This window comes from Neovison vison, chromosome 1, assembly GCF_020171115.1.
Source record: "Neovison vison isolate M4711 chromosome 1, ASM_NN_V1, whole genome shotgun sequence".
Taxonomy (NCBI): Eukaryota; Metazoa; Chordata; class Mammalia; order Carnivora; family Mustelidae; genus Neogale; species Neogale vison.
In genome coordinates this window covers 226418586-226432357 of record NC_058091.1, presented here as the reverse complement: position 1 = coordinate 226432357, position 13772 = coordinate 226418586, and the positions used below count along the sequence as shown (strand labels likewise).

Below are 13772 nucleotides of genomic sequence, written 5' to 3'. Positions count from 1 at the left end.
AAAAGATGTACTTATGAGGAAAAAATTTTTAAGTGGACGTAACTCAGCTGAAACTTTTTTTAAATAGGTGTAAATAAAAGGCAGAAAATACGAACTCAAATTATGTATTGGTCTTTCTGAAGGGTAAGGAAGCAGGTGCTATTTTAGATTATCCCAATCCCTTTACAGCCAATAGGTGGTGCTGTTGTCATACAATAGTTAGGTTGCTCTCCTGTCTCAAAACAAAGGGAGAATTTGGGAAGTTTATGCAAAGTGGTTTTAAACTGGTTGTTAAAGGGAGGCAGGAGAAAATAAGAGAGGCAGTATGAATTTGATTATATGTGGATGATGTTGATACATCAGGTTTTGTAGCAGAAGAGGTGACTGTACTAGTCTACTTAAATTTTTTTGTAAAAATTAGATAGACTTGAAAACACACCTTTTCTCATCACCTTTTCTTTGAGCTTTAATTACTCAATTAAAAAAATAAAGATTGTTGTGAGAATTAAAGAAAATATAAAGTGTCTAGTAAGTGCCATATACATAATATGATAATAAATATGATTGTGTTCATCTCCTAAATAAGTCAGATGAAATTAATAAACTACATTAACATAATGTTATTGGTATTTTGCAAAATTAGACTAAAATAGATGACCTCTGGACCCTGGAGTCTTATAAAGAAGTAGGAAGAAGTAGGGGGCGCCTGGTTGGCTCAGTGGGTTAAGAAGTAGGAAGAAGTAGGAAAAATGTTAAGCTTTATTATTTATTACTAAGAATAAAAAATGCTTAAGACTTTTTGGTGTTTTGTTTTTTTTTTTAAGACTTTATTTATTTGACAGAGAGAGAGAGATCACAAGTAGGTAGAGAAGCAGGCAGAAAGGGGGGGAAGCAGGCTTCCTGCCAAGCAGAGAGCCTGATGTGGGGCTCAGTCCCAGAACCCTGAGATCATGACCCGAGCTGAAGTCAGAGGCTTAACCCACTGAGCCACCCAGGTGCCTCAAGACTTTGGTCTTTTGGCTCTTTTTTAGGTAAGTATCCTGATATGCAATACCAAGTACACCCTTGAGTAGATGTAGTCTACGTTTGTGCAAAATAGATTTGGACACACCTATCTTAAAGTAATATTTACCGTTTTGCAGATCTTCAGTATTTGTGACTATAGTTTTAATCTTTTTGAACGTCAATGGAAAGTAAGGAATAAGTAGGGAAGAATAACAGGATAATACTCTTTATTGCAACCTGCACAAGCAAAATGTGGCCAGCCTTCCCATTTCATACTTCTACAGGCTTCCTTTTGGTGAAGTCACAATTTATTAGCCTTGCTTTCTGCCAGTGAGCTGGAGTAGAGAACGTAGGTAAAATTTATGTTACCCAGTTTTATTAGTTATTAGCCAAGGCAAAGTTTTATTGTAGAGAAAATTAAAACTAATGACTAAAATAATGGGATACCATAAATAAATTGCTCTTACTAGAATTTCTTTCCTTTCCTTTGTGTCTTTTCATTGCTTGGGTTGGCCTTAGACTACCCCAAATTCTTCCTCCTCACTGAATCTTCTAGGTTTGAGGGGCTAAAGAAATTGTTGCCAGTGCTTCTCCAGTAGGCCTGCCTCTTTGAGGACTTGTGAATCCAAAAGCTGTTTCTCCCTCTTTGCTATACAGACCTTTAATGTCTTCCTAAGAACTCTCTCAAGTGAGAGAATGATTTCTCACTGAACTCATCTTGTTTAAACATGGGAAGCGGGCCTTAAGTCATGCTTTAGCTTTAAATTATAGCTCCACATATGAAGTTGGCCTTAGATTTCCTTGGACTGTGGAACTGCTGGGAAAATCCTGCATTGTCTTCCACCTGATTACTCAGGAGTTCTTAATAGATGGCTTGATGAACTCTGTGAAAGGTAAGGAGAAGCAAAATACATGATACCCTTTCTGCCATTCGCAAGACCTTGATTTTGTTTAGGGAACCAATACATGTGCTTAAATGCATTTCACAGTCTCAAAAGTGTGATACTTGGTCTGAATCTGTGATTTTCATAGGGCTTGTTGGCTCCCAGAGTATGAGAAGGTTGCCTCCTGGGAAGGGGAGGGGGCAAAAGGTGAAGTAGTGTTGTGGACCCTTGTCTCAACTACAGAAGCTCTGCTTTGAGCAGTTTTATATAAATTCAACCTCTATGGAAGATCTTTTAAAGAAGAGATTGAAAATTATTGACACCTCAACCTTTCACCAGCTGAGCCCAGTATTATACTCAGGATGTAGTTCACAAATACTGGAATAGTTCCTTTTAAGCAGATGAATATCACAATTCATTAGATGATTATGTGATTTCTTTCTGTATCAAAACAGATTTCTATTCATTAATGATAACTAGTGCCTGATAGTAACTAAATTAAATAGATTAATGAAGAATATTAGTAATTTCATGGATTAATAAATAAATGTATGTATTTTTAAAATTAAGACTAATGCACCACAAAATGTACTCTATTTATTTTTACTAAATTATTCTTATTTAAAACTGTCATATATTCTGTGAATTATGTAAGGGTAGCTAATAGAGCAGTCCTCGACTCTTTTATGATCTTTGGTAAAATGACCAAGTACCACTCCATTTCTATAAAACTCTTTGGATCTGGAAACCAATCAAATAATCAGCCATACCTTCTACATTTCAAATCTGAAAATAAAGTTTGAGCTAGGCCCAAGCTGTACAAGTGGCATAATTTTCTGATTCTTTAAATTCTTTTTGTTTATTCCTTCAGTTTCTCTCTTCACCTCTCTATTGATAGCCCCAATTGCTCAAGACCCTTAAAGTGAAAATAAAAAACTTGATCATATTGGTTTATACTGTACTATGAGTGTGTGCTAATTTTGAGAGGGGAAAATATTATTCCTTTTTATATTAAGGATGTACCAGATTAGAATTTGCTTGCTTAAATAGTGATTGTCACTAAAAATAAAATAAAGATTTTTCAGTCATAAATTTCCTCACTGTAAAATAGCTTTTTTAAGGAGCGCCTGGATGGCTCAGTCAGTTCAGCCTCTGCCTTCAGCTCACATCATGATCTCTAGGTCCTGGCATTGAGTCCCTCATCTGGTTCTCTGCTCAGAGGGAAGTCTCCCTCTCCCTCTGCCCCCCTTCCCGCTCATACTCTTTTTGTTAAATAAACAAACAAAATCTTTTTTTAAAAATAGCCCTTTTAAAACTTGGAATTGCCATATGATATATCTTAAAGCCTCTTTAATTTAGCTAAAAAGATTTTTAGCATCCCCTTTTATTCCTTCCCTTTGTCTGCATATTTAAGACATTTTAACTCCTATGTCATAATTCAGACATAGTCTTAGCAGGATCACTGAATATTAGTTTTCTTGTGTTATTTTGTTAAATGTTCAGATTCTCAATTATAAATATACCTTATACATTGGAGGTAATTTAGGCTTACAAAGAATTGTAGAATGTATTAGGTGAATAAAGTACTTTCAAAAACTGATTACTTGCATGTCAGTCAAAATCTGAAATGGCTGCTTCTCTTTTATTTCTTCAGGGTGAACACATTATTACGTGACTAAATAGTCAGGAATCTATCATTTGAAGTCTACTTTTTAATGTTTACCTACTTTTGGGGGGTGGGGGAGCAAGTGTAATTACAGCTGTCTTTTTTCTGAGGGTCGAAAATTACTTGCCATTTGGAAAACAAATGATTTTTACACAAAAATGTTTGATTTCTATAGTCATAGAAGGGAAGAAAATGCAGTAAGATACTAGCTATTTCTAGGACTCCCATGCTTGACTTAGGAATGCGTTCAGAAAACCTACTAAAATTTTTACTATAAATCTTCTTGGGTTAATATAATAGACTATTCAGTATATATTTGTTGGCTAAATAACATGACATTTTTAGAACTTTAAGTTTTCGTTTGCATATAAGATTACTATGAAATTTAAAAAATAACAAGAATTTATTGTCCAAGTGAAAACCACAGGCACGAATTTGCAATATGTTCATCTCTTTTTTTTTTTAATTATGATTTTCTTCACATGTACTTTCAGACTTAAGTTTTACAAATTGTATTTATGGCTTTTAAAAAATTAATGAAGTCAGATTTAAAGAGTTAATTTTGGATTTTCTAAGATGGAAGCAGAGGTCCCTTTTGGGAAACCTGTAAGTATGAGGAAGCTAATAAGATTTAAGGTAATCCATTGAACTAGTTGGCTTTCTTAAAAATTCTGAAAGCTTATCTGGAAGGTCTCTTTAATTGCTTTAAAAAAAAAGTATTACCTGCTGCGACCTCCTGAGATAGTCATCCATGCTCATATAAATATATGTAGAATATGTCAAATTATAGAATCATCACATTTTCAAGCAGAAATGCCTCATTTGATCACTATGGGAAAATAATAGCTTATGATTATGAATAAAATGTTAGTTTTTAATTGGATATCTGTATTGATACTGTATGCAAACTTTGTAAATGCTAATTTTAAAAATCTTAAATGGGAAATGCTTAAGAGTAGAAGTCAATAAAAATAAGCTAATCATCCTATGCCTTTTTTTTCCTTCTCTGTAAAAGATGCTTTGAAGACAAGAGATAATATATGGAAGATACATAAACACTGACTGGTATATAGCAGGCTCTTAATAAATGTTACATCTGAGGAACTTAAGATTCAGATGATCCTTTAAGTCATATGTGAAGATGGCTTTCAGTCTAAGAATTCTTAGTTTAGTACTCTTAATTAATGGTTTATTTGTTTGTTTGTTTTTAAATTTACGATGCTCAGCATAACAAGGTTAAAAGTCCCCAAGTATAACCGGTGGAGTGTGGTTCTTGGCTTTCATTAGCCCTCACTTCCATGTATTGGGCACCAACACTTCTAAGCCTCCTTTCTAAATTTTTTTTTTTGGCAGAGAGAGATTACAAGCAGGCAGAGAGGCAGGCAGAGAGAGAGAGAGGAGGAAGCAGGCTCCCTGCTGAGCAGAGAGCCCGATGCGGGACTCGATCCCAGGACCCTGAGATCATGACCTGAGCCGAAGGCAGCGGCCTAACCCACTGAGCCACCGAGGCGCCCCTAAGCCTCCTTTCATATGCAAAATGCAGTCATGTCTATATCACCAGGCAGACTGATTTAGGATTATAATCTGGCTGCACTCATCACTGCCAGTGGGGTAAAGGTCCAGACGTCAGTCAGACAGAAAGGGTCTTAACCTTGGCCATCCTACCACCATTTCTCCAAGCCAAGGGCTCCTGTCAGGATCAGTCTTGCTTATTTATAAGGGGATAGCTATCTCAGAGATGTGTCACCTCAGTCAACCCAACCTCTTTTTTCTAGCCCAAAGCATTCATCTCCCCTCCCACTGTCCCACCAGTGGGAAATATTGGGCTGGAAGTAGGCAGCTGATTGGAAACATCACCAAGAATTTTATGTGCTTATGGGTCACAACCAATATAAGCCATCACCTTTGATTTGGTAATTATAGAAGAAAATCCCTCCTCTAGCATGATACATACCTTATGAGTTCTGAAGCTCCAAAGTTTAAAGATTAAAGGCTGCCCAAATATCTTCCCTGGATTAGGGAAGGAGCAGGGGCCTAGAGAAGAAGAGATGCCTGAGTCTATGGTCTCATTCTTCAGGGCTGTTGGTGTTACCTGCCTGTCTGGTACCTGTCAAGGGTCTTAACAGGGTCGCTGAGACCATAGGAAGGCAGTATTTATAGGTACCAAATTAGAAATTTTTAAATTCCTAATCCAACTGTCTTTTATTTATTTTTTTTTAAAAGATTTTATTTATTTATTTGACAGAGAGAGAGATCCAAGTAGGCAGAGAGGCAGGCTTCAGGCAGGGTTGGGGGGGGGGGGCGGGGGAAGCAGGCACCCTGCTGAGCAGAGTGCTGGATGTGGGGCTTGATCCCAGGACTTGAGATCATGACCTGAGTCGAAGGCAGAGACTTAACCCTCTGAGCCACCCAGGCGCCCCTCAACTATCTTTTAATATGTAAGCCTTTTCACCTTTTAAATGTGTAAGAACACCCTATATATAGAGGAAAGGGAAATTACTTCCAAATAAAACAAAAAATTCCCTTCCATTACTCTTACCAAAACTGGTCTTTTATCGTGATGGTTACAAAATGATGGTATTTCAGCTCTGACACTTTTTCTACATTTACTATTCAGTATTGTAATAAGCAAGAGCCTTTTTATCTCCCCAGTTTATTTACCCCTCTATTTATTTCTATCTTTTAGCAGTTTGGATTTATGGATTCTTTTTTTTTTTTTTTTCTCCTAGTGGCATATTTAGTTCTCAAACATTTTGGTCTCAGGGTCTCTTTAAACTTTTTGCTATTGAAAGAGCTTTCTTTAGACAAATGCTGGCAAGGATGCAGAGAAAGGGGAACACTCCTACACTGTTGGTGGGAAAGCAAGCTGGTGCAGCACTCTGGAAAACATCATGAAGGTTCCTCAAGAAGTTGAAAATAGAGCTACCTTATGACCCACCAGCAATCCCACTACTGGGTATTTACTCTAAAGATAACAATGTAGTGATCCGAAGGGGAACACCCGAATGTTTATAGCAGTTATGTCCACAATAGCCAAAGTATGGAAAGAACCTAGATGTCCATCAATGGATGAATGGATAAAGAAGATGTGGTATATATCTACAATGGAACACTATGCAGACTGAAAACTCCACTGTACATTCATGAAAGAATGGAAGTGAAAAAGACAGATAACATTCTTTTTTTTTTAAATTAACATACAATGTATTATTTGCCCCAGGGGTACAGGTTTATGAATCATCAGCTTACACATTTCACAGCACTCACTATAGCACATACCCTCCCCAATGTCCATAACCCACCCACCCTACCCTCCACCCCCAGCAACCCTCAGTTTGTTTTGAGAGATTAAGAGTCTTTTTTGATTTGTCTCCCTCCCAATTCCATCCTGTTTCATTTTTTCCTTCCCTACCCCTCACAACCCCCTGCCCTGCCCTTTCCTCATATCAGAGATATCATATGATAATTGTCTTTCTCTGATTGACCTGTTTCACTCATCATAATACCCTCTGGTTCTATCCACATTGTTGCAAATGGCAAGACTTAATTTCTTTTGATGGCTGCATAGTATTCCATTGTATTTATATACCACAAGGGCAGATAACATTCTTAGTATTATTATTAAAATAGTGTTGGACTCCCAGTCCCCTTAAATGGGTCCTAGGCACCCCACAGAGTTCCCTCTAACAATTTGAGAATAGCTGGTCTGTAATTCCTTAATTGTTTTGGTGCTCAGATTTATCCCAAATTTAATAAATATCAACCCCTGTAAGCTGGCTCAAGTTCTTGTGACAAACCCCTCTTTTATTTTTTAATTTTTTTGAGAATTCCCTTACTTTCTGGCACAGCAAGATGTTCCAGACTCATCTTGAACCCACTCTGCTCTAGGCCTAGAATTAGCCATTTGTCTAGCTGCAAATAGAACCAGAAAAAGACATGAAGTTTCTCCAGGAAAGACCTGGTATTCATCAGCCATTTCCCATCCACAGGAGTTTCTTACTGGTTATGTTGGCTCCTGTTCCCTGAATCACCATGTGTGTTTCTGGCCTGTCTCTGTAGAACAGTGTGGTTTTTCAAGTGTGGTCTGCAGGATGATACAAAAGATGCCCATTAGGTGATACAAAGATACCCATTAAAATTGTAAGATTAGGGGCGCCTGGGTGGCTCAATGGGTTAAGCCTCTGCCTTCAGCTCAGGTCATGATCTCTCTGCCTTCAGCTCCGGTCATGATCTTAGGGTACTGGGATCAAACCCCGCATCGGGCTCTCTGCTCAGCAGGGAGCCTGCTTCCTCCCTTCTCCCTCTGCCTGCCTCTCTGCCTACTTGTGATCTCTGTCTGTCCAATAAATAAATAAAGCCTTTAAAAAATATTTTAAAAAATAGTAATAAAATTGTAAGATTTATAACTGTATATGCTTAAACAAAAAATACAACTACCGTGGACACTTGAACAGCATGGGTTTGAACTTTGCAGATCCACTTATACATGGGTTTTTTTCAATAAATAAATACAACGGGCGCCTGGGTGGCTCAGTGGGTTAAAGCCTCTGCCTTGGGCTCTGGGTTGTGATCCCAGGGTCCTGGGATTGAGCCCCGCATCGGGCTCTCTGCTCAGCGGGGAGCCTGCTTCCTCCTCTCTCTCTGCTTCTCTGCCTGCTTGTGATCTCCATCTGTCAAATAAATAAATAAAATCTTAAAAAATAATAATAATAAATAAATAAATACAACACTATAGGTGTCTTTTTCTTTATAATTTTCTTAGTAACATTTTCTTTTTTTGGCTCACCCTATTGTAAGAATACAATATAGAATACAAAATATGTATTGTATATGTATGTATATGTATGGATAGCATATGTATGTATATGTATGTATAGCATATGTATGTATATGTATATATAGCATACAAAATACGAGTTAATGGACTGTTTATGTTATCACTAAGCCTTCTGATCAACAGTAGACTATTAATAGTTAAGTCTTTACAGTAAGCTATTAGTAGTTAGCCAGAAGTGTAAGTTGGATTTTCTTCTTTTTTTTTCTTTTTTAAATTTTTATTTTAATTCCAATAGAGTTAACTTTAGCTGGGTTTTCAACTGCATGGAGTGGTTGGTTGTGACTTTACCTCCCCACCTAACCCCCCATTGTTCAGGGGTCGAATGTAATTTAAGTCAAGCATTTCATGGTATTTTTTAGAGTAAAGTAAAAGTGAATTTTGAAAGGGGAAAAAAGCAAGCCAAATTAAAGAAAAATAATGAGAATGTAATACTATAAAGTGTGACAAACCACAAAGCTGGATTGAATGAAAATTGAATGTCTGATGTTTAGGGCTCTCTGCTCTAGATCCTCTTGCCCTGTCTGTGTCCAGGGTTCCCATACCCTGTTCCAGAAGTGAAATTGATGAAATCTGTCTTTTACCTAAGCCTGTCATCTACCTAATACCCGGAGATCTCCCTTTTCTCCCCCCTATTGTTTTAACTAAGTAGGTTTTGTATTTTTCTAAACAGAGGAAAAGGAAATCTGTATCCTAGGGCAATTTGCTTTAAATCCATGGAAGTAGCTTTAAAAAAAAATTTTTTTAAGATTTTTTAAATTTATTTATTCGACAGAGACAGAGGTCACAAGTAGGCAGAGAGAAAGGAGGAAGCAGGCTCCCCGCTGAGCAGAGAGCCCCATGCAGGGCTCAATCCCAAGACCCTGGGATCATGACCTGAGCCGAAGGCAGAGGCTTTAACCCACTGAGCCATCCAGGCTTAAAAAAAAAAATTTTTTTTTTAAGATTTCATTTATTTATTTGACAGAGATCACAAGTAGACAGCTCCGATGCGGAGCTCATTCCCAGGACCCTGAGATCATGACCCGAGCTGAAGGCAGAGGCTTTAACCCACTGAGCCACCCAGGTGCCCCCCTAAAAATTTTTTTTAAGTTTGTAAAATAATGTTGTTACTTCCATAGTCTAAATCCCTATACCATTGACCGTATCTACATGAATTCAGACTTTTTGTTTTGACTGTTTTAATTAAATCTAATGTTTTACTGTTAGTGAAAAAACTATGCATTGCTTTATATAATAAAACTCATTGGGTACACCAGTGTCAATTGTTTATTGTCATATTAAGACTACTAAGCCTAGGGACACCTGAGTGACTCAGAGGGTTAGAGCCTCTGCCTTCGGCTCAGGCCATGATCGCAGGGTCCTGGGATCGAGCCCCACATCAGGCTCTCTGCTCAGCAGGGAGCCTGCTCCCCCACCACCACCACCTACCTCTCTGCCTACTTGTGATCTCTGTCTGTCAAATAAAGAAATAAAACCTTTAAAAAAAAGACTTGTTAAGCCTATACGTATCTTAGATTAATGTTTTTGTTATCAAAACAATGTTTAAATATAAATTAGACCCCAAATTTTTGACACCTGATCAGGTACTTAAAAATGCTCTATTTTGATAAGTAGGATTGTCTTTGCAACTATTGTATGAAAACATATTTGTGTGAATAAGTGATCAGTTTGTGCATAATTTCTTACTCAGTGGAAGTAATAGATTTCATTTCCAGTTCTTAAAAATTATATAAGTAGGACTTATTAAAAAGAATGGAGTAGTTTTAGAACAATTTATTTGGGGGGCAGGAAGTTACATCTGATCATAAAAAAGTTTATTTGGTAAACCAGTGGCCTTATTCCGTACATATACACTTTTTATACATCTTTGATGTCGTCTATTTGTAAACAAGATTTTTTCAGCAATTGTCAAGGAATTAGTTAAACTAACTCGTGTTTTACTCTGTCTTTTCATTTATACACAAAGAGGTATGATTTTTGATTTTTAAAAATCTTGGGAGACCTTAATTTAAGTTTATAAACCTAAGGGTAGGAATAAGATGTTAATTTTTGTGTCACAGACATTTAAATATAGCTGTAACATATATGCCTTTAGTGGTGCTCCTGGGACTGATAGATCTTTCTATCATCTTCCTCCATGCTCAATTTTTTGATGTGCATTTAAAAGCTTAGAGCACACACCTACTTTCAGAGCCCATTTGTTAGGATTTTGTGTTTTAGAAGATAGTTTTCATTTCTGTACTTGTTATTGCTGAAAGAACATATATCTTGGTATTTAGATAAGAACTATATGAAGGCACAGGTATTTTAATTCATCCAAACATTTGTAAAATTTTCATGTAGAAGTTGTTTAGTATATGCTAATTTTATGGTAACTTTTGTTACGATGATGCGTTTATATATGTGGATCTAAGTGGCATTTTAGTAAAGACACACATACCTATTTTGAGCCTCTACTATGAGAATAATGCAGCTGTCATTGTTATAGGCTCCTTTTATCCTGACTCATCCCTACAACTTCGGGGCTTCATTACTAATACCTTGACCTACTGTAAATTTATTTAGGATAAGGTAAGCAAAAGGTAACTCCTCTTTTTAAAACTTGGGGAATCTCTGTGTTAGGATTAAATCAGCTTGATTCAGTGAGTCTACAATGAAATGCAGAATTTCCTTAACCTCATACTTCAGAGTTATTACCCATTGATGGCTTGCACAGGAAATCCCAACCTTACACTTATTACTAAGGCAAAGAAAATAAAACCAGTCACTCACTCTTCTTAGGCTACTTTTTTTGGCTTCCTTTCTCTTGCATAGTCACCCCCAGGAATTTCCGTGGTTGGCAACTGAAGGAATTTTTAGTTGGTAGAATTTCAGTTGGTGTGGGAGAGAGATTTGCAACAAGGTCATTTTGTTTAATTATGTCACTCAGTCTTTTTAGCATGGTGTAAGGTTGGTCTAGGAGTAGGAAGAGTAGTATTTTGTAAGGCTCAATTTTCTGTCCATGACTGGTGTGATCATGGTTAAACCATGCTCCTCCTCTCATAGTTACTCACCACTGTCTTCCTTGTTTGAGCTTGCATTCCCTGAACAGGCAGGCATCTTGCTAACTTTTGGGAAGTAGGAAGCTTACCTGGTTTCCCTAGGCACACGGGCTCAATGACAAAGGAAAACGTTTTGAAACCACCATTTTGACAAAGCTGCTTTGAAGGACATAATTGAGACTTTGTGGAAACAGAAGAAAATACCACATAGTTTTATATCTTTGATATAAACTTAAAATACATGCTAATCAAATTTTTATTATTGAGAAAATTAAGCCTATTGCATTCTCATCCCATCCCCGACCCATCTACATCTTTTTCTTTACTACTACCTCTGCTCTCATGTTTCTACATTGCTACCATCCTGCACCAGTGTTCTCAAACCTGAAGTATGAAATCCCTAACTCACTAGCTTTTGCCCTCTTCCTTTAGATCCAGTGAGAGTTAGTTACTCAGATGGGTCGTAGAATCCAACCTATGATTTGGTTCCCTTGGGTTTGCTAATGTAATGTGGCAACAGGATCTTGTGATTCATTGCATACTTAGTAGAGGTCATGAATAGCAATTCCCTTGGGCAGTAGCAGCAGCCACTTGAACCTCTAATACACATACTCACAGAATTTGAAGGACTTGAACACCATTGATTACTAAAATGGGACTTTTGTTGTTGTTGTTGTTGTTTAATTTTGGCCATTAGTGGCTGAAGATTAATTGGTTAGTCCTTTTTTTTCTTTAACACAGCATCTAGTTTTTTTCTACCAAAATTAATATTGTATACTATGGCAGGAAATTTAAAATTTCTGTATTAAGTTTAGAATTTGCGGGACGCCTGGGTGGCGCAGTTGGTTAAACGACTGCCTCCGGCTCAGGGCGTGATCCTGGAGTCCCGGGATCGAGTCCCACATCAGGCTCCCAGCTCCATGGGGAGTCTGCTTCGCTCTCTGACCTTCTCCTCGCTCATTCTCTCTCTCACTGTCTCTCTCTCTCAAATAAATAAAATAAAATCTTTAAAAAAAAAAAAAGTTTAGAATTTGCTTTTTCTAATGTACCTAATTCTAATGGAATCTATTCTTTCTCCTGATAATTCTTTGACCATACGTGGAGGTGTGCAATATCCAAAGAGAAAATATTATTGTGGTAACTGCTGTGTCATGAGTTTATTTTAAAATAAAATAATCACTTTTGTCTTATAGGACAAACTATTCGAGAGAAAAGAATTGTAGAAGCAGCAAATAAAAGAGAAGTAGACTATGAAGTTGGAGATATCCCAACAGAATGGGAGGGTAAGTTTGTGTTTTTAGTTGTATCTTCTGGAGGCAAATTGTTTTTACAAAATTAGATAATTATTCTTCTAACAAAAATGTTGGTAATCTGAATCTATGAAAATTTTTTAATACTGCATTTCTTTGAAAGTTGTGAAGGTGTCACACTATAGTACAGGAACACATGTCCAGTGAAAGAACTTGTAAACATTAGCAGAGCTGGTAGGTACTAGGAGGGGGAGTGAAGCTCCTACAATAGAGGATTGAAGGAGGCACTCACTGTCAGGTCCTGACTTTGCACTTGAATGCCTCCAGAGTTTAAATATCATTTCTGGCACTCACACCCCATGAACTTGGGAAAATAAATTCATACTTCTCAATCTTAGTTTACTCTTTTTTTTAAAAAAGATTTTATTTATTTATTGGACAGACAGAGATCACAAGTAGGCAGAGAGGCAGACAGAGAGAGGAGGAAGCAGGCTTCCCACAGAGCAGAGAGCCAGATGTGAGGCTTGATCCCAGGATCCTGGGATCATGACCTGAGCTGAAGGCAGAGGCTTGAACCCACTGAGCCACCCAGGCACCCCAATCTCAGTTTACTCTTATACAAATTGTGCATAATATTTGCTGTCACCATCTGGAATATTTGCTCAACTTTAAATGACCCTGGTAACTGACCCTCTGTTAAGACAAGGATGGACACTTGATCCCTATCAGGACTTTGGAATTAAGGTAAGAGTTCGAAGTGAGATAAAACAGTAGCAATCAGTCTTTCAGTATAGCTAGAACCATAACATATAATTGTGGGTAGTTATCCTCAATCAAGTAAGTTTTGTTGCAGAAAAAGCCGGTCTACTAAGAGAAAAATGTAAACAGTCTGCAAAAAGAATATAGTGAGATGGAATACTATGTAGGTTTCCAGGCAGTTTCCAGTTCTCTATTCCATTTCTTTCTAAATGAAGTTCAAATGCATATCTGCGTTTGAGTGCTAGTACCACCCCATATCCTTGTAATAAATTTCCCTTTTCCTTACTAGTTCTTTGCCTTGCGCCTGTCACATACTAAGTACTCAGTAAATATGTAATGAGTACATAAAAT

The 13772-nt window shown here is 37.2% G+C and overlaps 1 protein-coding gene across 1 annotated transcript in view; it reads left to right on the top strand.

Annotated features, from left to right (window-relative positions):
- Positions 1-13772, top strand: part of NDUFAF2 (NADH:ubiquinone oxidoreductase complex assembly factor 2) — a 168265-nt gene that overhangs the window by 100979 nt on the left and 53514 nt on the right. Inside the window, exon 2 of the mRNA XM_044224141.1 lies at positions 12606-12695. Coding sequence (XP_044080076.1) covers positions 12606-12695 — 90 coding nt within the window. The remainder of the gene's footprint in view (positions 1-12605; positions 12696-13772) is intronic.